The 23486-nt window shown below is 49.1% G+C and overlaps 1 protein-coding gene across 1 annotated transcript in view; it reads right to left on the reverse strand.

Moving 5' to 3' along the window:
- RTKN2 (rhotekin 2) overlaps positions 1-19014 on the reverse strand; it is a 65158-nt gene extending 46144 nt beyond the window's left edge. Inside the window, 3 exon segments of the mRNA XM_090058709.1 lie at positions 8213-8227; positions 15003-15216; positions 18991-19014. Coding sequence (XP_089914835.1) covers positions 8213-8227; positions 15003-15216; positions 18991-19014 — 253 coding nt within the window.
- Between the last annotated feature and the right edge of the window lie 4472 nt (positions 19015-23486).

A 23486-nucleotide genomic window follows, 5' to 3' on the forward strand; every position in this document is an offset into this window, starting at 1 on the left:
TATATCTGGTCTGTTTTCCTGTTCATCTGTTTCTGAAGGAAAACTGAACCTACCATTCAGTCCAATAAAATAACATAACTAATGCAATCACTAGAGTTAAGCCAAAGGAAACTTCCTAGTTTAACTAGTCCAATATAAAGGGTCACTTTTCTTTAGAATGCTCTTTATTCCAGGATAGTTTATCATTTTTATAGGCATACCTGGAATAATATTTCAGAGTGGCTGCTGTAACATGAAATTCTGTGATAGTGAAGATGTTATAAAGAAAAGACTTAAGTAAAAACTTTGTGGGTTTGCACTAGGAACTTCTTGGCTTGCTGCCAGAAAGAAACTCCCATATTTTGAGAGAGACAGAGCAAGTGAGCATGCACTAGAGATCTTTGCATGACATATACTTATTCTTGTATTGTCAGACACTAAGCAAATACTACTTGTAATCATATACCAAGGTTATCACCTCAGCAAGCATAAAGATTACGTTCATAATTTTTTTGGGAAGGGGAAAGATTTATTTCAATATCATAACAGTGCATTAAAACAATTAGGCTTCACTTAGTCTTCTAAGTCACTCCTGATATTAACTACTCATGGAGCTGATATTTCTTTAAACAAACATCTTAGTTCATCTACGCAATCAGTACGATATTCAATTACACATCTTCAACTTCGACACCGCAGGTAGCGCTATTACCTACAGATTATTCTTCAAAGGTCATATGACAATAACGTTATAATTTTAAGAAAGTTGGATTCTAAAGTACAATCAACAGCTTTCTGAAAAGACTGCAATATATTAAGTGGCATAGGATGGCAGCAGTGACCAGCATACAGTAAAAATCTTCAAACTTAGTTTTTCATACAGGAACTTTTCTAGTTGTGAAGCTGGTCTCCACATATGGAATACAGGAAAAAAGGCATAGATAATTTGCTTAGAGGCCATTAATACTGATACTTCTGCAACAAATCCCATTAGTCATGTATTCCCAGAAGGATTTTTCATCCAAGGCTGCACATTTGGGGGGTTATATTTGAACAACTGTATAAAATAATCACTCCTGTTTCAGGAACTGTATTACATTCAACAAAGTCTGTGTTTAGAAAAGGTTAAGGTATAGTTCTGCTATGAAAAGTAGCACTGTATTAAGCTATTTCAAACACAGTGCTTGCTAGTTCATCCATTTTAATTATATACATGAGAACTCTGATTTTTCTACAGTGGATTACCAATACCTTGAGCAATATATCACCATTTTAGATGGCTGCAGCTTCCTAAAATCAATATCAAATACTTCAATCCAATCCAATTTCAGAAACTGCCTTTCAGTTTTGAATTTCATTTATTCAATTACTCTAGTCATAGCTACATCTACAAATAGTTGAAAGTTTTTAAAATAGAAAAGTATTTTGTCCATGGTTAACCCAACCAGCTACAAAATCTCTCAGATTTAGAAGCATTCACCTATGATCAAAGACCAAGAACAGAATAGTTAAGCCCTAAAAGTTCTCAATGGTATAAATGTGAAAATAAGAAGTTTTAATAGGAATCTTTTCACAATTTTGTACATAGCAAGTTGTGAATGACAGCTCAAATAGTCTAAATAACTACTCTGGCTAACAATTATGAATGTTAGATTAAAGATTTCTTTTGTTTGCTTCTTTTGAAATCAGGCAAAATGAAAAATTTACAACTTCATCTAAAAGAGTCATAGGGATATAAATACTTAATTACTTGAACAACTTTAATATAATACTAGTAAACCAGTTTCCGTCCATCCTTCAGCTAGAATTTATCAAAAATGTAGATCAATTTTCACACATCTTAATTTCAGTTACAATTAGCTGTAAATCCATGTGGATTTAAATTGGATATTTAAATTGGATACGTTCATGTACTATAATCAATCAATTTTAAATCCAATGATTCCTTTTGACATTTTATTTATTAGAACGTTATAAAACAGAAAACTTTAAATTACAGTTATGCTTATTGATCAACATTTAATTTATTGTCTGCTGACAGAGTAAGTGATAAAACACATAAATTATGTAATTTTTTCACACAAGTGGGGGTTAAATGTGTGAAAATAAGAGCAAGAAAATTTATGGATAAGGAATGTACTTTCCAACTCCATGCTTGAAATAATGCTGCCAGACTAATGAGTGCACAGCATGAGTACCTTAGCAGCCAGACAAAATCATTAAAGAATTCCATTAATACTAGGTGATGGAAAAACAGCAGATGTCACACTTTCATCACAAAAAGTCAGTCGTGTCAGACCTCCCCCAACACTTAACTAACTTTTAAACGATCCCTGCTATAAGAAAAACCTTGCTTTCTGTTTTTACTAATCCTTTAACAGTGTCTTAAAAAAACACTGTTAATCTGTAAAATATCTGCACTGTTACCATCATCAGCCATACAGTAAAAGGTAACTCAAGTTGTAATATTAAGTTGGTGCAGATGGCCCAAATGGTACAAAAACTTGCTTACAAAAACCTAGGATGAAGGAGTTTAAAAATGTTTTAGGTGCATGAACTTCTGGTTTCAGAAAGACTCATACATATTTACAGCACTTGGAATTACATTACATTTGAAATCTAATGTTTCCATTTCTAGAGTTTCCTTTATTGTGCTCAAAATATCTGAAAAAGATTAAAAAGCATCATTTGGTTGTAGACAAATGAAGGCATAACTTTGTGTTACAACAACCCAATGTTATAGAAATGAGAAATACCAATGTCATAGGATCCTACAGATTTTACTAGGAATGGATGTAGAAAATAAAGATGTAACTGTGGCACAAGATGGAAGACCTACACCTGTTTAATCTAATACGGATAACAGTAGCAGCAAAACTGTGGTAACTTGGATAGCTAATCTCTGCTGAAACCAATAACCAGGCTGTTGAGGTTCCCGGATAAACTAAAATCTGTACTAATGCAACATCACCACCATTGTTATCTATCATCCAATTCTGAGCATCACATACCCTTTTTTAAGTCCTTCATTTTTTTATATTCCTTCATTTAAATTTCCCCTTCCCTCCTTTTTTCCCCATTCCTTCCTCTTACGAATGCTCTTATAATTTGTCACAGTCTCCCAGGAGTATGTGTTCCTGTGGCTGACTGGTACCACCTTACTCAGGGGGCACACGTGCCCCCCCAGCAATTAGTCAGTCACCAGGGGGATCCCGCCCCCCACAGTCAATCTCATCAACAGGGGGGTCTCCCGCAGCCAATTGCAAAGCGGCTGTAATGCTCCCACTCCCCAGCTGGCACTTGTAGTGGGGGCACCAGTGCTCCCACCTGCCCCCACGCCCGTCACCTAAATGGCAAGTGTGGCCTGTTAGGGGGTGCACTGGTGCCCTCAGGGGGTGCACATCCACCCCCTGTGCACCCCCTATGCACCACCACTATGTGTTCCCCACTTTCAGATCACCCATCCCACTTCTAGACACTGATCCCCAACCACCTGTGGCCCCATCCCATCTACCCAGCTAAGAGTACCCTGCCTGTGGGGTGCCACTTGGGGAGTTTTGGTGCACTGCTGCAGGGGTGTATGAGGAGAGACAAGAGGGTGTTGTCCCAGTGCGGTGGGGGCAGGGGGGTTGCTCACCTGGCCCACAATAGCTCACCAAAATTCTCTAACCTGCCCTTCAGCCCAAATAATTGCCCAAATGCTGACCAAGATGTATGGGACTATAGTGGGCATTATCAGCCAGTTATATCTTCTTGATCCTATACAAAAGGAAAGCCTACAAAGGATGGAGGACAGGATTCACCTCCAAGGAGGATTACTCCGCGCTGGTCCGGTCCTGCAGGGAGCAAACCAGGAAAGTCAAGGCTGCAACTGAACTCCAACTAGCTTCAGGCATCAAGGACAACAAAAAGTCCTTTTTCAGATATGTGGGAAGCCGGAGGAAAAGCAAGGGCAACGTTGGATCCCTGCTAAAGCAGATGGGGCAACTGACAACTGACATCCAGGAAAAAGCCAACCTATTAAATAGGTACTTTGCGTCAGTCTTTCATCAGTCCCATGGGACGCCCATGCCTGCTATGGGACAGGGAGATCCGGGTGATGTGGATCCCCTACCCTCCATAAATGCTGACCTCGTGAAGGAACATCTTGAGAAGCTGGATACCTTCAAGTCAGCTGGCCCTGACAATCTGCACCCCAGGGTACTCAAGGAGCTGGCGAGCGTCATAGCCCAGCCCCTGGCATGGATCTTTGAAAACTCCTGGTGCTCTGGTGTAGTGCCCGAAGACTGGAAGAAGGCCAATGTGGTGCTGATCTTCAAAAAAGGGAGGAGAGTGGATCTGGCTAACTACAGGCCCATTAGCCTGAATTCTATCCTGGGGAAGATCCTAGAAAAGTTTATTAAGGAGGCCATCCTTGAGGGACTGGCCCAGGCTAACATTCTAAGGGATAGCCAGCATGGGTTTGTTGCGGGTAGGTCTTGTTTGGAGGGTAAGACTGACGCAAAGTACCTATTTAATAGGTTGGCTTTTTCCTGGGCGTCAGTTGTCAGTTGCCCCATCTGGTTTAGCAGGGATCCAACGTTGCCCTTGCTTTTCCTCCGGCTTCCCACATATCTGAAAAAGGACTTTTTGTTGTCCTTGATGCTTGAAGCTAGTTGGAGTTCAGTTGCAGCCTTGGCTTTCCTGGTTTGCTCCCTGCAGGACCGGACCAGCGCGGAGTAATCCTCCTTGGAGGTGAATCCCATCCTCCATCCTTTGTAGGCTTTCCTTTTTAGCCACAGGAGGTCCGCTAGGTCCCTGGAGAGCCAGGGGGGCTGCTGTGCGTTCTTGCTGCCTTTCCTCCGTATTGGGATAGATTTAGCTTGTGCATTGAGGATCGCTTCCTTGATAAGCAACCACTCTTCTTGAACTCCCATCTCCCTGGGGTCATGGTCCCTGAGGGCCTGACTGACTAGTCTCTTGAGCTTGTCAAAGTCGGCTTTTCTGAAGTCAAGGACTTCTGTGTTGCTGACTCACTTCATAGTTTCATAGTTTCATAGTAGCTAGAGTCGGAAGGGACCTAGGTAAATCATCTAGTCCGACCCCCTGCCTTGGCAGGAAAGAGCACCGGGGTCAGATGACCCCGGCAAGGTGCTCATCTAACTTCCTTTTAAAAATCCCCAGGCTAGGAGCCTGCACCACTTCCCCTGGAAGCCGGTTCCAGGCCCTAGCCGCCCTGACTGTGAAGTAGCGCCTCCTAATATCTAATCTAAACCTACCCTCCGCCAGCTTGTGACCGTTATTCCTGGTCACTCCTGGCAGCACACGGGGGAACAGGGACTCCCCCAATACCTGCTGATCCCCCCTGACCAGTTTGTAGCAGGCCACAAGGTCCCCCCTTAACCTTCTCTTGTGGAGGCTAAACAGGTTCAGGTCCCGTAGCCTCTCCTCATAAGGCCTGCCCTGCTGACCCCTGATCATACGAGTGGCCCTCCTCTGGACTCTTTCCATATCGTCCACGTCCCTCTTGAAGTGTGGCACCCAGAACTGGACGCAGTCTGACCAGTGCTGCATAGAGGGGGAGGATCACCTCCCTGGACCTGCTCGAGATGCATCTGTGGATGCATGACAGGGTACGGTTGGCCTTCTTGACTGCCTCCCCACACTGCTGGCCCATGTTCATCTTGGAGTCAATGACGACTCCAAGATCCTTTTCCGTCTCCGTGCTGGCAAGAGGGGAGTTCCCCAACCTGTAAGTGTGGTGCCGGTTCTTCCTCCCCATGTGCAACACCTTGCACTTATCAGTGTTAAACCCCATCCTATTCTCATCCGCCCACCGTTGCAACCTGTCAAGGTCAGCTTGTAGCCTATTGCACCCTTCTAGTGCACCCACATCCCCCCACATCTTAGTGTCATCAGCAAACTTGAACCCCGTCATCCAAGTCACTGATGAAGATGTTGAACAGTGCGGGCCCGAGGACCGAGCCCTGCAGAACCCCACTGCCCACGTCCTTCCAGGTCGAGAAGAACCCATCCACTACCACCCTCTGGGTGCGGCCCTCCAACCAGTTAGCGACCCATTTGACTGTGTGGGCATCGACACCACAGTCTCCCAGCTTTTTGATGAGGACAGGGTGAGAGACAGTGTCGAAAGCCTTCCGGAAGTCCAGAAAGACTACATCCACAGCAACCCCTGCGTCTAATGATTTGGTGACCTGATCGTAAAAGGCCACCAGGTTGGTCTGACAAGACCTGCCACTGATGAACCCATGTTGGTTGCCCCTGAGCATGCATTCCCCCGCAAAGCCCTCCTGGATGTGTGCCAGGATAATTTTTTCAAAGAGCTTACCCGGGATTGAGGTAAGACTAACTGGCCTGTAATTTCCCGGGTCCTCTTTTTTTCCCTTTTTGAAGATAGGGACCACATTGGCCCTCTTCCAGTCCTCTGGCACCTCACCAGAGCACCACGAGTGCTCATAGAGCCGCGCCAGGGGTCCCGCAATGACCTCGGCCAGTTCCTGTAGAACCCTAGGATGAAGATCGTCCGGACCAGCGGACTTGAACACGTCCATCCTCTCCAGAAGTACCCTAACGAACTCCTCGCTAACCCCTGGCCCAGGCGTGTCTCTCCCGGGGCCCGGGGGGGGCCCAGCAGGGAGGTGGTTGAACTGGTCCCTACTTAGGAAGACAGAGGCAAAGAAATCGTTAAATATGTTAGCTTTGTCATCTGGCATGACGACTAAGTTGCCCATCGTGTCCTGCAGGGGCCCCACATTACCCGGGACCCTCTTTTTATCCCCTATGTATTTGAAGAAGGACTTCTTATTGTCCTTAATCCAGGAAGCTAGTCCTATCTCCATCTCTGCCTTGGCCTTCCTGACTGCCCCCCTACATCCTCGGGCGACTGTAACATAGTCCTTCTTGGTGATGACCCCATCCCTCCATTGGGTGTATGCCTCCCTTTTAGCAAGGAGACATTCCCGGATGCTCCTAGTGAGCCATGGGGGTTTATGTGCCCTCCTGCTCCCTTTGACCCTTGTTGGGATTACCTCCCTTTGGGCATGGAGGATCGTCTCCTTAAGGAGCAACCACTCACCTTGGACATCTGGCTCCCTTCCCCTCTGGGTCCTCAGCGCTTCCCCAACGATCCTCCTTAGCTTGTTGAAGTCAGCCCTCCTAAAGTCTAGGGCTGTTGCCTTGCTACAGCCCTTTGCCACCTTACGCTGGAAGGTGAATTCCAGCAAGCGATGATCACTGTCTCCCAGGTGGCCCATCACCCGCAGCCCCCTCATCAGGTCGTCACCCGTGGCCAGCACCAGGTCCAACAAGGCATCTCCCCTGGTGGGGCTGTGCACCTCCTGGGTTAGATGGAGGTCCTGTACTCTGGCTAAGAACCAACGTGAGCGGTCAGACTTGGCTGACTGCTCTTTCCAGCAGATGTCTGGGTAGTTCAGGTCCCCCATGATGACCACATTCTTATTCCTCACTGCCTCTGTGAGCTGACCTAAGAATTCCTGGTCGAGCTCTTCTCCCTGGTTGAGAGGTCTATAGTAGACTCCCACCGTTAAGTCTCTATCCCCTGGACTGCCTTTTACTCTAACCCAGAGCACCTCAGAGTGCCCCCCCTCTACCCCCTTGCTAATTGACGAGGAAGTATATTCCTCCTTGATGTAGAGTGCTACTCCTCCACCTTTCCTTCCTATCCTGTCCCTCCTGTATAGCCTATAGCCCTTGACACTCACCGCCCAGTCATGCGATGAGTCCCACCACGTTTCTGTGATCCCCACTATGTCAGGGCTGGTGACAGCTAGGAGGAGGGCGAGTTCCTCCTGCTTCTTCCCCATACTTCGAGCATTCATGACTTGCCAGCTTTACGGCGGATGGTGAAGGTGATCAGCTCGTGGTTGCTGTCACCCAGCTTTCCATTGATCACTAGGTCGCTGATTAGGTCCTCCCCCGTAGCCAGTACCAGGTCGAGCAGCGCTTTGCCTCTTGTTGGCCCATAGACTTCTTGAGTCAGGTAGAGGTCATCCACACACGAGAGAAAGCTTTGCGACCGCTCAGATTTTGCTGAGTGATCTTCCCAGGAGATGTCAGGGTAATTGAAGTCACCCATGACAACCAAGGTCCTGGAGCAAGCGGCCTCAGTCAGCTCCCGGGCGAACTCCCGGTCAAGCTCAGGACTTTGAATGGGAGGTCTGTAGTAGACTCCCACCGTTGTGTCCCCTGTGCCGAATTCCCCACAAATTTTTACCCAGAGGGTCTCTAGCTGTTCATGCCGGTCGCCAACATCAGCTTGCAGGGACATGTAGCTTTCCTTCACATAGAGAGCTACACCCCCGCCCCTTTTGTCAACACGATCCCTCCTGTACAGGGTATAGCCCTCTATACCCATGGTCCAGTCATGGGTGGAGTCCCACCAGGTCTCCGTTATCCCAATGACATCATATTTCTTTGCACTGAGCAGGAGGATGAGCTCATCCTGCTTGTTGCCCAGGCTCCTGGCATTAGTGTACAGGCAGGCAAGTGTGCCCTTGGGGGCTCTTGCCTTGCCCACAGATTGTGCCAGAGCTAGGGCAGGGGTGGGCTCCCTTAAGTGCCTTGGTCCGCTGGCTTTGCAAAGGTGCTCAGTGGGCCAGCAGTGGCAGCAGTCCCCCCATCCCCCCCGCGGGCTTAGTTTAAAGCCCGGTGGAGCAGGTCAGCCAGCCTGGCTGAGAAGAGCCTCCTCCCCAGGGGAGAGAGGTGGAGGCCATCTCTTCCCAGCAGCTCGCTGCCTCTCTCGCCAAAAAGCGGGTTGTGGTCATGGAAGCCAAATCCTTCCCGATGACACCAGCGCCGCAGTCTTTGGTTGACTGCGTGGATCCTCCTCTCCCTCCTCAGCCCATAGCCCGAGACTGGGAGGATGGACGAAAACACCACCTGAGCTCCCAGACCCCTAAGCCCCGCTCCCAACTCCCTGTAGCACCTCATGACCTGGCTGGGGGTTCTCCGAGCCGTGTCTTTGGTGCCCACGTGAATAAGGAGAAGGGGGTAGTGGTCTGTGGGCCGAAGGAGCTGCGGGATCCTCTCCGCAATGTCTCGGATGCGGGCCCCCGGGAAGCAGCAGACTTCCTGGGCTCAGGGGTCAGGGCGGCAGATTGCCCCCTCAGTGCCCTGCAGGATGGTGTCTCCCACAACAAACACCTTTCGCTTTGTCTTGGGGAGAGCGGGGGCAGTAGCTGCGGTCGAGCCTGGGTTGCCTGCGGGAGCTGGCAACTGAGCAGGCTCTGCCGGGGCTGCAAGAGGTGCAAACCTGTTGCTAAGCCCCGGCAAGGGAGGGGCCTTGGCGCGGCGGGCCTTCGGGCCCTTGACCACCTTAGTCCATGCCCCTGACTGGGCAGAGCGGGAGGTCCCAGAGTCCTCCTTAGTCGTGGAGAGAGACGGAGCTCTCCCCTGCGGCTCCCCGGGGAGAAGGGCCTGGCAGTAGGAGTCTATCTCCTGCTCGCAGTCCCTGATGGCATGCAGTCTCTGGACTGTGGCCTGGAGCTCCTCCAGCTGGCGCGCCAGAGACCCCAGTAGGAAGCAGACCCCGCAAGGGGAGGTGGCCATGCTCCCGGGCCCCAGAGCCTGAAAAAGGGACAGGCAGCCCCCGCAGCCAAGAGCCAGAGGCTCCATCTGCGTGGAGCCCGGAACCATGGGCTCCGTCTGGGTGGCTGTCTCTGAGGTGGCCAATGAAGGGGCCGCAGAGCCCGAGGGGACCCAAGGGGTGCGGCGCGTGCCCATCCGTGTCATGCCTCTGGTAGGCTGGCTACGGCTGGGGCTGCCTATGGCTGGGGGGGTCGCAGGCAGGGTCTCGTGCCCTCCCGCGCCCTCTCCTGCGCGAACTCCACGCTAACTCGGGTGCCTGTTTGCGCAGCTGTTCACGCGGCTCCGGTCGCGCGGCTCCCTGTGGGGCTGGGCCAAATAGGGGCCTGGGCGGGGGCTTGACCCGGCCCGGCACCAGGCAGCGGCCTCCTCCCAGCAAGCGAGGAGTTAACCCCTTCCCACCACGAGCCCGCTTACCTCCGGCTGTGCTGGGGGTCGGCAGGGGGCTCAGCGGCTGCTGAGGGGGTGTCTGGGGGGCTTCGGGGAGCGGGGGCGCAGCAGGCTTCACCCGCACGTCTCTCACCGCTCCAGAGCCTACCTGAGTGTTTTGTTTTTTTGTTTTTTTTTCTTCCCCTGTGAATTCACTCAACACAGGACAGAACAGTCCCAGGTCTTTCCCCACCTCCTCTTCTTGCACCAGCCAGCCCTGTGGAGTTTTCCACTCCTTAAGGAGGTTCACATGATAAATTTGGTGTTCCTGGCAGTGGCCCGGCTTGAGCAATTCATAATCCACTGGCCCCACTCGATGAACTACTTTAAACAGGCCTTGCCATGTTGTGAGATGCTTGCTCGAGGTCGCCAGGAGCGACACCAAAACCATATCTCCTGGGTGGAAGGTCTGGGTTCTTGTCTTCTTATTATAGTGGGCTTCTTGTTGCTCTTGGGCAGCCCTCAAATTTTGGCTGGCAACCTGTTGGGCCTCACTGATCCAGTCCTACAACTCTTGGCAGTATCTTTCCGTGGATATTCCGAACCCTACCGGTCTTTCCCATTCTTCTCTGACGACCTGTAACAGCCCCTGAGGGTTGTGGCCGTATACTAACTAGAATGGGGAATACTGCATCGATTCCTGGGGGGTATCCCTCAAGGTGAACAGCAATGGCATTAAGATGGTATCCCACCTCTGGGGGTCTTCCTGCGAGCACCACCTGAGCAACTGCTTGATTGTCCCATTTAATTGTTCCACTAGACTGTTCATCTGAGGATGGTACACTGATGTCCTCAACTGGGTGATGCTGAGGGTTTTACACAGGGCTTTCATCATGCCAGACATGAAATTCGTCCCCTGGTCAGTGAGTATTTCACACAGTATGCCGACCCGCGCTATCCATTTTAGTAATTCTTCCGCTGCTTGTTTTGCTGTAATGGACCTAAGTGGTACTGCCTCCGGGAACCGGGTGGCATAAGCCACTAAAACCAATATATATTGATAACCATTGTGCGACTTGGGTAGGAGGCCCACTATGTCTAGTGCAATTCTGGAGAATGGCATGGGGTGCAACAGTGCCCTACGTGGCTTCCATTCCTGAGCCCTTTGGTACTCTGGGCAAGCGGTCCCCCATCTTCCACGATGTCTTGTAGACACGGCCAAAAGAAGTCTTGGACCAGCCTTGCCTGGGGTCTTGGTGTGTCCTAAATGGCCTCCCAGTGGGGAGTCTGGAGCCAATCTCCAAATGGCGTGGCGAAGTGAGGACGGGACCACTAACTGTCTCCTTTTGAGGCATCCTCCTCACCCTGTTGGACCCGATATAATACCTCCCGATTAACTCAGGATGACTTTGCAATGTTCCTTCCCTGGGGTCTTCGGTCCATAGCCGCTGGAGTTCCGGGTCTTCTTGTTGGACCTGACAGAACTGTGCTGCGCTAACCACCTGTTCCAGGTTAATACTGCCTGCCACTTCTCTCTGGTGAGGTGGGCTTTCACCAGCTAAGTTTTCTCCCCTTCAGAGCCACTTTCTTTCTTTCTCCATAGCTCGTACCTGTTCAAGCACTATGTAGAACGGTCCCCATTCTCTTCCGAGGATCATTTCACAGGCTAAGGCAGGTGCCAGTCCAACTCGCAGTTGGCCACAGAACTCCATCACCCTAAAAGGCAGATAACAACTCAGAAAATGCATCTCGCCACTGTTAAAGTGAATTTAGTCAGGCTTTGGCCTGTCTGACTAGAAAAAAACAGACAGAGACCAGAAGTGCTAATACTGCTTATTTCAGTTATATGTTTTGAGATTAAAAAAAAATTCCTGCATTATTACTCTGGGCACAGATGTCCAATTAAGTAAGTTTGTTTTAGTTTCTTCAAGGTCGTATTTTTTTTCTCTTTATCTGTCTTAAGTATAAAAATGCTTAGAAACTGAGGGAGGGGGAGGATTCCTTTGAACAGACAAGTGAGTGATTCCCCTGCTGTGTGGAATTCTCCCTGTGATCACAGTATAGCCCTCAATAAAGAAACGCTGGCTCTGTCAGTTCTGATTCAACCACAACGTGAAGTTTGATTTCTTCCACACAGCCCAGTATGCATGTCATCGTTATGGGTCCGGCCTCTTTCCTCCCTGTCCGCAGGGCCAGATCTGTGCAGAGCAGGGACTGGGAACACCCCGTATCCAGGGCTGCTCTGACTGCCTCATCCCCGATCCAGGCAGTCACCACGGGGTGGCTTCATCCTCCTTCCTGTGCAATGAGCCCAAAACTACAATACATAGGCTCTCCCCTCTCTGTCTCTTTGCCCTTCTCATGGGGCAGCATATATACAGCTGGCCTGTGGCCCAGCTTGCTCAGGACCAGACCGCATTCCCAAGAGATGTACCCCATTCGTCCACACTGATAGCACACAACACTTCTCGATGCCCCTCTTCGTGGACCCATCCATCTTTCCCCTTCACTCACTGGGCTCTCCTTTGGGGCACGTGTGCCTCACCCTTACCTTCTCTCATTTTCTGAGTTTGCGAAGGCCTTAGCTAGGCGGAGGGCCTCCTCACTGGTCCGAGGTCAGTGTCTCTGTACCCACCTCTGGGTGTCTTCTTCCAGGTCCCAGAGGAACTGCTTTAATAAGATCTGGTTCATCACCCCCTCCCGGATGAACCGGCCAGCCGGTAACCATTTGTTAAGCGAATCCCGAAGAGACTGCAACAAGCCCAGGGGACGCTTAGCTTCTTTTGGCTTCTGTGCTCAAAATGCCTGTCTGTAAATTTCCGGGGAAATTTCCAGCCTATAGAGGATCGCTGCCTTGACAGCCTCATAATCTCAGGCATCCTCCCTTGATAGATGGCTTGAGCCTGATCTATCACTAAAGTCCCTAGCTGGTGTCCCCACTGACTGTGGTGGGCTATCGCTGGTGGCTGCATCTCTGCTGGTGCCTGGGTTGGGATCTCTGTCCCGCTAAAGCCGAAAAATTCCGGGGCAATGCACCACGATGATGTAAGGTGCCTTAAGAGGGGTTCCCTGAGTGATGTACTACCCGCTGGGTGTAGAGCTCCTCCCCTCAACTCACCTGCCACGACTTGATGTTATTATATAAAGAGAGGGTTCAGTGGAGATCTTCTTCATGGGGCTCCCTGGATACGGCAGTACTCACGATTCAGGTGTGATGTTCCACAGGACTCCGCCTCCCCTACACCCCATCCACTCACCAACCGGATGGGCACTAGCAATGGTGCCTGTCTTGCTGGTTCGGCCACAGCTTGCCTCGAGTGGGGTCCCACATCCAGGTGGGCTTTGTTGGTACTTGTCTGGCTGCCCCTTCTGTCTCGACAAGTAGCCTTCCCTCCCTAGAGACTGGCCAGCTATATGTGCATAAGCTGGTGCCTACTCCAGTGCCTCTGAGTAGGGCTCTTTGCTGTTACAACTCTTCTCTCTTATTTTTCTCAAAAGAAATAAACCCCTGGGGAGAAGAAGGGTGTGAAGTTGCGTCCTTTCCCCCAATCTCCTACAAGGGGCTCCACTGCCCCCCCCACTTCGCCTGCCAGCATTGCACTGGCTGCACTGCTGCTCTCTATAGCGGGAGTCTCAGCATGCCTGGCGTGCTCTCCGCCAGTGTGCTCCCTCTCTACCTGCTTTCTCTCCACCTGCTTCGTCCCCTGGGTACAGGTGGGGCTTTTAAATCTTCCCACAGTGGCCGGAATGGCCATTGCAATCAGCTCAGCTGTTCCTCACCTGGGAAACAGCTGATTAAACAGCTGGTGTAATGCCGGCTCGTGCAGCCATGGCTGCAGTTCCTGCTGCAGCTCCAGCTGCCCAGGGGAGGTAAGTTTCCCCTGCAGGGGGGACTGTTCGTGGGGTTTGGGTCCCACAGGGACTACCTTCTCCCTTTCACGAGCCTGTGGGGGCATCTCGCCACCACACCTCCCCAATAAAAAACAGCAACATTTCTATACGTGGAGTGTTAACAGAAGTTTGTTGCTATAGATACAATTCATTAGCGCTAAGCACATACTTGAAGAGTTTCTGCACCAAGCTGCTATAGAATACTTCATTAAAACAATAATCTGAGAGAAATAGTAACTCTGTACCACTCTTCTCAATACTGCATACAAGTTCTATTCCACTCTGCAGAGAAACATTATGCAAATAAGCTTTTTATGCTTTAGCTCCCTCAGGAGTTGCTGATTTTTCTTCTCATTAATGGAGTTCTATACTTTGATTACTTTGATGTAGTTGACTAAAGTGGCCAGCAGAGGGTACCAATTAACCACTGTGTTTCTACCATTAAAGGAAATTTAGAGGAAAATACTGAAAACTAAAAAATAAGGGCATCCTTACTTGTGAGAAGTATTCTTACAAGGTTTTTCATGCGTTGTTCATCCAGATACACTCTGACAACTCTAGGCATATTCACTGTAATCAATACAACATTCCCATGGGGGCAACCAACACTCATGTGCTAAATGCTAATACATAAATCCATAATACCATCTAGTTGAAAACCAAATTATCTGAAATTTCATTTCTGACAGAATAAAAGATAGTTTTAAATGAAATTATAAAGTGAAGATTTGGACTGGAGCATTAATGCAGTGATAAAGTTTGGGGATTTTATTTGGATCTAATTATCTGAGGATAAACTGTAATGTAACAGTACCAATTTACCTTTTTGAAAAAAAACAACAATAAAACCACAAACATACAATCTGTCAGGGTACGCACAGCTATATCTCAGAATCCTTTGTTATTCTGTTGTTACTTGTGACTACTGTTACATTTGTCCAATCCTATAACAGTTAAGCAGACTGAACCATAATGACATTAAACGTGAACAAAACAGATTTATAATTACAGTGGTTTAGTTCTGCTGATACCAATACAGAAGCCGACAGACATAAGTTATATTATAAAAAAATATATACATGCTCGTGATCAGCAAAAATTCCCACCACAGACCTTTTTGAATGGACGAATATCAAGAGTCTCCGTTTGTAATAGAAAACTCCCAACTTCTACTAACCATCCTTCAGTTGCATGTGTGATTGGCTCTTTTTGTTTCTTGAGCTCTGTCCTGTAGACAAGTATACGAGCGTTGCAAACCATCAGGTTTTTAACTGCTTGCCAAATTTAATTTTTTTGAGTGCTCACTGTAAGCAGTTTACAGATTCCTTCTCGCATGCAGATTTCAAAGTTGATCTTTTCTTGAATGCTGCATTTCTAGGTGTCAAGATGCATACAATATTGTTTAAAAAAAACAAGGTACCAAACATAAAACTGATTAACAGTACAGAAATGTTATTAAGTATTTTTAGCAGGCACTGTTTACCACATCATAGGAAGTGTTTGGTACCCCTAGTCCTGTGTTGAGTTGTTTGGCCTACTGAAGTATTTAAAATTAGCATCTTTCATATACAGTGCAGAATATGGAAAAGTACAAAGACCTAGAGAATTAGATGCTGAGCCAAAATGAGCTATTGACAGTGACTCACTGAATCACCAGAAGGGCATGAAACATGTATGTGCTCAGTCACCACTTTTAGAAAACGATAGGGGTGAGATTTTAGGGGCCGATACCGATCCGATTTCCAATACACAGCTCTGCAGCTTGAAGAGCTACCTCCAGCTGGTCTGTTGTGGTAGAAGGGAAGGAGGGAGGAAAGCGGGGGGGGGGGAGGGGGTGCAGATCAACGCCCCATGGTGAGGGAGGAGTGGGGCTGGGGCAGGAACTGCCCAACTGGGGGGTGGGGCACCAGGTGGAACTATGGCTCGTTTGGGGGCTGTAGGGAGCTACGGAAACATTGCACGTGCAAAAGGGATTAAAAAGATTTGAAAACAAACACATTTCAGTTTTCCTTCTTTGGTCATCTTACAAAAAGAGGTATAAAAATCAATTGACTCAACTTTTGCTCTATATTCTTATAGAAATCAATTAACGCCTAAAAATGAAAAATGTTTTAAAAAGTGCCATCTTTTGTATTTGTAATTGGATGCAAATTTAATGCTAGTTAAAGTGAACTGAAAGCCAAATGTCAACTAGCAATTATAGTTTAAAGATCAACCATTAAAGGTAACAGATGATTTTTCATCCAAAAGGATGAAATAAAATGCTCCTTTAGCTATGTTCACTGAAATGCAACAGCCAATAATGTTTCCTTGGGAGTCCAGAAATATAGGGCATACTTTCTTACATGTATATATCAGAAAATTAAAATGTCAATTAATGTAAGTATGGAGAATGCCAATACATATAAATATGGAGAATTAAGAGAAGGTAACTCTTACTAGGGTGTAGGCTAAGACAACAAGAGAGTATCGCACACGGCCAGAGGGACCTGCTATTGCAATACCAATATTACCAAGAGGGCTACTAGGGTCAGCAGTTAGCAGCTGACAGAAGTGAACATAACCAAGCTACTTCTTTCTTTGTCTGTAAGGGTTTCTACAGACCCTTGTTTTCCCCTTCCCTTTGGGTTATTAGTTGCATAACTTTACATTGCCAGAGAGCTGGGGACTCAGCTGTAAATCAGGTTTGAGTGGTGTGGCTTGACCACAGTCAAACATAGGGCTATGAGTACTTCTGGATTTTGAAACAGAGACATATCTGTGTTGCACAGATGCACATGTATTTGCATCAGATCTTGCTTATGCCTCAGAATATTTTTGAGGTTTTGTGGTACAATTAATATGCACCTTTATATGACTGAAGCTACAGCTGCTAGCAAGCGTTTGATTCCTCCCAAAATAGAGGTTGAAGTAACTGCCTCTCCCAACTGTGGCAGAGCACTGCTGGTACCTGCCACTTTAAGGGCTGAGCCAAACAGCCAGCAGGTGCTTGATTATGGTGGCCATTTTAGAACTCTGGAGACCTATATAGAGCAGTTCACCACTGGCAGGCCAGGCAGAAAGGCTACATGAAGCATCTTGGAGGTATGGGCAGGAGCTTAGGGAGATGGTTTGGAGGCTCCTGGTCCTGGGCATGACCTAAAAGTGTACACTGCCAGGAGTGGGTGGCCTGGTGGGACTCCCAGTGGTGTGGGAGCCCCCAGGAAATACCAGGCCAGTTATCACTCTAGTGAAAGGTGGGTTGGGGTGCCTTAACCTCTAGCCCCCACAACACTGAGTACAAGGGGACCAGGCATGGCTATGGCCACCTGAGCCCCCACTGGGGAGGGAAGCCCCATGGCCCCAGTGAGAGGGGACAGAAATGTGGAGACCCAGTGAGTGGAAAACCAGAGGGCTGGGAGCCCAGTGTGAGTGTGTATAATTGCCATGGGAGGAGCCAGGGCAAGCTTGGCCCTGGTCAGGTAATTGGCTGGCCACTACCCTGGTGAAGGCTGTGGGAGAGGCCCAAAAGATGGTACGTCTGCCAACCAAGGTGTGTGCTAGCTAAAGCCTATGGCTGAAGGGGCCCGCTCCAAGAGGAAGCAAGGCAGTACAAATTGTTGATGTGTAAAGGAGACCTTATGAGAAGGGATGGAGCGTGAGAAGCCCTAGTAAGAAGAGGGTGGTATGAATGTGTGTGTGTGTCTGAGGCCTGACATCAAGGGCAATTTCATTTGCCTGCCATTAGCAAGGCTTCAGTGAAGGACAGAAGGGGATAAGCTGTCCCATTCTCTGTTTTGCTCTTTGCACCCGTGCTGTCTACTGGCCAGATCCTGCCTGAGGATCCAATCCAAATATGGAGTGCAGCTGACCCTAATCTGGCTATACAAGGGTGGAAAGGGTGCATGGCTCAGCCCCAAACCAGCTGCCTGAGGCTTGGGAATTTGGCAGGATGGGGGACAGTATTAATTGCTGCTGCTCTCTCACCACTGGATTTCCAGAGCCATGGGGAGCCTCACAGGACAATTTCTGTGGGTCTGATGTTGAGAACCTGCTCCCCCACTTTTTTTTAGACTCAAGGCACCCTCAGAAAATGTCAACTCTTAATTTTCACTCTATTTTTTGACAATAGAGCAACTCTTTTGTTGCAATGAACTCTGAAAGCTCCCAGTTTATCTTGCAAATCACGTCTGCACACTTAACTCTGCTAAGAGGGCTAACCCCACGACACCCTTCAGCGGATCTCAAGCGCCCCAGGCTGAGTCACTGCTCTGCACCCTTCTCTTCTTTGCAACTCGCGTTTCCTCGCATAGCTCATGGTCGCCGCTTTTCTGTACTTATCCTGGCACAGGAGGCAAAAACAGGTAAGTCCCAGCGCCTGGTGCCATCCCTACACCGGCAGGTAGGAGGGTGCTGGCTGGGTAACTATCACCGTAGCAGCCTGCCTCTGCCCCTGCCCAGTCGTCGCCAGCGCTCCGGCCACGGGAGCGCTGGAGGCAGCAGGCGACTTGGCTCGGACGGGGCGGGTCCCGGCACCGACCAACGCAAACCGCCTCCATCCGCAGCAACAACCGGGGCAGGGCGGAGCGGAGCGCGCTACCCGCCTGCGGCAACGCAGGCAACTGCCCGAATGGCCCAGCTTGCCCCGCCCCCGACGCCTTCGGTTGCTGGGCAACTGCCCCGCCCCTTCCCAGCTGCATTTAAATCCTGTCGCGTGACGCCATTGGCTGCGCGCGGGACGGTGGGAGGGCTTCTGCATCCCGCGCCTCTGCAGTGCCCTGCTATGCTGGGTGGGGGTCCCAGGCCAGATCCACCCGCCGCGGGAGGGCAAAGCGCTTCTTGCCGGCTTCTCCCGCTCGGGGCAGGCCCAGGCCGCGCGGCCCCGCCGCAGCCTTCGAAACTCCCAGCGTGCCCTGCCAAACGGCCCCCCAGCCCCGCCCCGGCCCTGCTGGGGGCAGGCGCCGGCAGCGCAGGCCCAGCCTCACGCGGAGCTCCCTGCCTGAGGCGAGCCAGACTCTAGCTGACCAAAGACCCGGCCCAGCGCAGCGCCTCCCCTTGATGCAAGGCCGCAAGGCCTGGGAGCCTCAAGCGCCGAGGGGAAAGTGGTTGTTTCCTTTCCAGATCCCACGGGCGGGTCGCACCCAGGAGCCTGGCGGTGGGAGTGAATACCTTGAGGAAGCGACTGTGCAGCATCGCGGAGCGGCTGGTGCTTTGTGGCATCGGATTGGAGACAGGAAGGCTGGACCAGACCGGAGGGATTATCGTCCCACTCGAGGCTTTGTCCAGTCTGCTCTTAAAAACCTCCAAAGATGGAGAGTCCACCGTGTCTCGGATCCCGTGTAACCTGTTGCAGGGCTTCACAACTCTGGTGACAAACCTAACCCTCCCTTGCTGCAACTTGAGACCGTTGCTCCTTGTTGTGTCATCTGCCACCACAAAGCAGTCCAGCTCCATCCTCTTTGGAACCACCCTGCAGGGAGTTTGAAGGCTGCTATTAAGTCTCTTCTGTCCCTGCTCCTCCAAATTAAATAAACCCAAATCCCCCAGCCCCTGAACCATTTTCATTGCCCTCAGCTGGACTCCAATTTGTCCACATCCTTTCTGCAGTGTAGGGCCCAGTTCAAACCATCAGACTGGTTCAAAGCCATTACGACTGGTAGGAACCGGCTCAAACTGGTCAGAACCAGTTCAAACCAGGTGGAACTGGTCAATACCAGTTCAAAAGAGTGGGAACCGGTTTAAACTGGCCGGAATAGGTCAGAACCAGATCAAACCACCCAAAACCAGTTCAAACCACTTGGGACCTGTTCAAGCTGGTCAGAACCAGTTGGAATTGGTCAAAGTCACCCGGAACAGGTTCAAGCCAGCTGGAACCAGTTGGAACAGGAACTGGCAGAACCTTTCAAACCAGGTTCATGGGTGACTGGTGCCTCCTGGGTTTGGGGGGGCACTTGTTCTCTCAGTGGACAGTCAGCAACCAGGGGGAGGTCCCCCCACAGCTGATCCTGCCAACTGGGGAGGGGAGGGTCCCCCCACATCTAATCCCACAGATTGGGAGAGTCTCCCTGGGGCCAATTCCTCTGACCCACAAGTGGCAGCAGCGTGCCACTGACACTTCCAGGTGAGCACGATTGGCCGTGGGGAGACCACTTCTGGTGCCTGCATTCCTCAGCCGGCACTCTCAGGGGGGCACTGGCACTCTTACCTCCCCCCCCGCCTGGGAACACGGGCTGACAGGAATTGCACCAGCACTTACAGGGGATGCAAGTGCATCCCTGTGCACCACTATGCATTGCCACTAAACAGGTTCAGACTGGTTGGAACCAATCAAACCAGTTCTAACCAATTCAAAACTGTTCAAACCGGTCAGAACTAGTTCAAGCTGGTCAAAATCTCTCTGAACTGGTTGAAACCATCTGGAAACTTTCAGAACAGGTTCAAACCAGTCAGAATCAGTTGATACTAGTTCTAACCAATTCAAATGGTTCAAACCATCAGAACCAGCAACTTATGTACCCTACATCTTGCACCTTCAGCCTAGAGCTCCTCCACAAGTCGTTCAGGAAGCTCTTCTAATCCATTCCCTCCAGTGCAGGGTTTCCCCATATTAAAAATTCTCAGAACCTCTTGCTCCCAGAAACATTGCTGAATTTAGATGGATAGATGGCTCAAGAGGGCACTAAAATGGTTATGCCAGAAATAATGCTACTACATGGATATGATAAATCATTGCAAGTACAAGTTATGGTATCACAAACCATTCCATGCATTCAGTATCCCTGAAACATATTTTCCTGCAGTATAGACAACCCCTGGGAATCCCAGGCAGCCTTCCAAGAATTTTACATTGCTAATTGGATTTTATAGCACAAATCCTGTTTGGCAAACCCTAGCTTTAATGAGCCCCAAAATGTGGTTCTTTTCATAGAATAAATGGGACTATGCCTCCAGCCTTTACACATTTAACTGATATTGACTTGAATTGAAAACCAGAAGAAATCAATGAGGGGAGGTGGGGGGTGTCTGTGATCACAGTATAACTGGGTCCTAATTGATGTGTATATTTATTCTTCTTAAGTCAAATACATTTTAAGTAGCTCATACATCAAGATTTTTCTTTAGTGTTCCACTTTTTCAGTTTTTATTTTCAAAAACAAATTGGGAATTTTTCAGGGTTTATTTTCCAAACATAAAAACTGGGTTGAAATTGGGATAAAAGGAAGAAAAGAAAAAAAATGGGGAAAAGAATATGTTCCCGTGGCAGTGAGGAAGGGAGAGAGTAAGGCTGGGACTAGGGAAGGGGTGGGGGGTGCATGCAGCCTATCTGCCGCTCCTGGGGCTGCAGCACAGAGAAAAGCAGAGGGAACTGTCAGAAGATGTAGGGCAGGGCGGGGTGGCTCTTGCTGCTATGTGTACCCCAGGAGGGCTGCAGGCTGTGGGGCTGCACCGGGCTATTCCTAGGGTGGGGGTGCTTTCCCCCAGATCTGCATGCAGGACAAAAGCAGGTTGCCTCTAGGTTGGGGACGGCAGCGGCACCAGGCTCTTCCTGGTGCTCGGGGCGGGCGGCAGCCTGCTGTCAACCAGCGTGCAGATCTCATCCAGCACGCGGGAAGAGCCCGGTGCAGCTCTCCTAGGGTGCACAGAACAGCAAGAGCCACAGACCCCCACCCTGCGCCCTGCACCCATTCATTTACAGTTCCCTCCGCAGCTGACAATGGCTGTTCATGGGGCCACTACAGCAGGGGCTGAGGTGAGTGGGAACAAATGGAGTCCTGAGGGGTGCTGTGCAGCTTGTCCCCACTCACCCCAGCCTCTGCTGCAGCAGCCCTGGAAGCAGCCAACACCACCTGCCTGCAGCACGGCACAGCGCAGCCCAGGGGCTGGGGGGAGAGTTGCGCAGCTGGACGCAGAGTGGGGGAGACCCAATCCAGACCCTGGCACAAGCACTGGCACCTCCTGCCCCACCCATGGTCAGAGGCGGGAGCCCCATGACCCCGGAAAGTGGCTCCAGCCTTGCGGGCCCATGCAGAATGGCTGGGTGCAGCACCCGTTGCAGGGTGCAGAGCCAGGCTCTCCTGCCTCCCGTCCTGGCAGGGCTTGTAGCTCCCAGCACCTGGGGCAGGGCCGTAGCTGGAGCTGCCAGGCCTGGGTTCACACCCGAGAGCCCCAGCAGCTCCCAGGCAGCAGTTCCAGCCAACCTCCTCCAACCCTTGTGCGGCTACCACCTCCCTTTCCACATGTGGCAGCTACCTCACCCCTTCCCCACCATGTCCAGCTGGAAACCTGGACCTTGGGTAACTGACACTTTTAGCTTACCGGCACCTCAGCTATTCTACACTTGTGCTGGTTAACAGGGATTTTACTGTACCCAGTAAAATTGAGTGAACTGAAAAATGGGTGTAAATCAGTAAAAACCAAATAACTTCAATAAAAAAATCAGGGAATTTGTTGGTCAGTTTCAGTAAAAACTGAAATTGTGAAACACTGTTTATCTTAAAATATTGCAAAGTTTAATCTTTTATTTACCTATACCTACTTCTTTCTATTTAAAGTCCTTAGTTTTTCTATAGGTCCAAGTTTTATTGTTCATTTAATCTAAAAATGTTTCAATTAAAAAAATAAAACACATCAGCAAAGATACCTAACACAAGCACTCTTCTGTTTCTTTAAATATGAAATTAAAGTTTTTAAATTCTATTGGTATATGTGTCTTTACAGGGCAAAGTGGGTTTTTTATTGTGAATTTTGCTTAACTTTGACTATATTGGCTTGCTGTGGAGAGAGGGGCACAAGTTCTGAGTGAGGGCTGAATTTGCACCATCTGTGATAGCCCCTAGATTCATGGGTCAGCAGTAAACTAGTCTTGTCCCTAGCCTAATTGTAATGCCAATAGGCAGTTCCAGGATCCAGGAATAATTAAGAGCAAACAATCTAGCCATGCCCTCTTCCCCAGATTATGACTCCATGAGGAGTGACTTGAGGGTTTGTGGTACACAACTGCCATGCTGGCTCTATGTGAAAAGCAAAGTCCCAAGTAATTAGTAAAACCAACCTTCTGGCTGCTTTGCGTTAGCAGTACTGGAGCATTCGAAGCAGCCAGTGAGAAACCAGAATTAGGCCTGGCTGAATAGCAGAGAAAAGATCATTATCTGAATTACTTTCCTGCTTGACTACTGCACTGGTATATTCTTTTAAATGTTAGGCCCACCATTTTAGTTTAGCAGGTACAAAATGTCTACGCCTACTCTTGACAGCCTTGTAATATTTTTCTTAATTTCTTGGTTCCCACAGCTTGTTACACCTACTCATTGAATATCATAACAGTTTTCCTGTAGAAACGTGTTCAAATCATATTTAGATATTCTGCTTAATGGAAACATGTCAGATACAAATCTCTGTACACACAAAAGGTTTTACAAGGCTTATAATAATCTGAGGGTTTTTTTATCATTTATTTTAAAATGGAAAAAAGGACCATTATCATGGATTACCATTCCATAACACCATTTTAAAGACGTATAAAGGCACAAACTTATCACTAAAGCAATTTAATGTTTTTTCTTCCACTTCTCATTAAGATAAAGCCAGTGCTAGTTTAAAGGGCAAGACTGCCAGCCCTCACAACTAATATATTTTTTTATTTCATTCATTTGAAGTTAGTGAGA

Source organism: Crocodylus siamensis, chromosome 7 (genome assembly GCF_052110815.1).
Source record: "Crocodylus siamensis isolate JL-2025a chromosome 7, ASM5211081v1, whole genome shotgun sequence".
NCBI classification, from domain to species: Eukaryota; Metazoa; Chordata; order Crocodylia; family Crocodylidae; genus Crocodylus; species Crocodylus siamensis.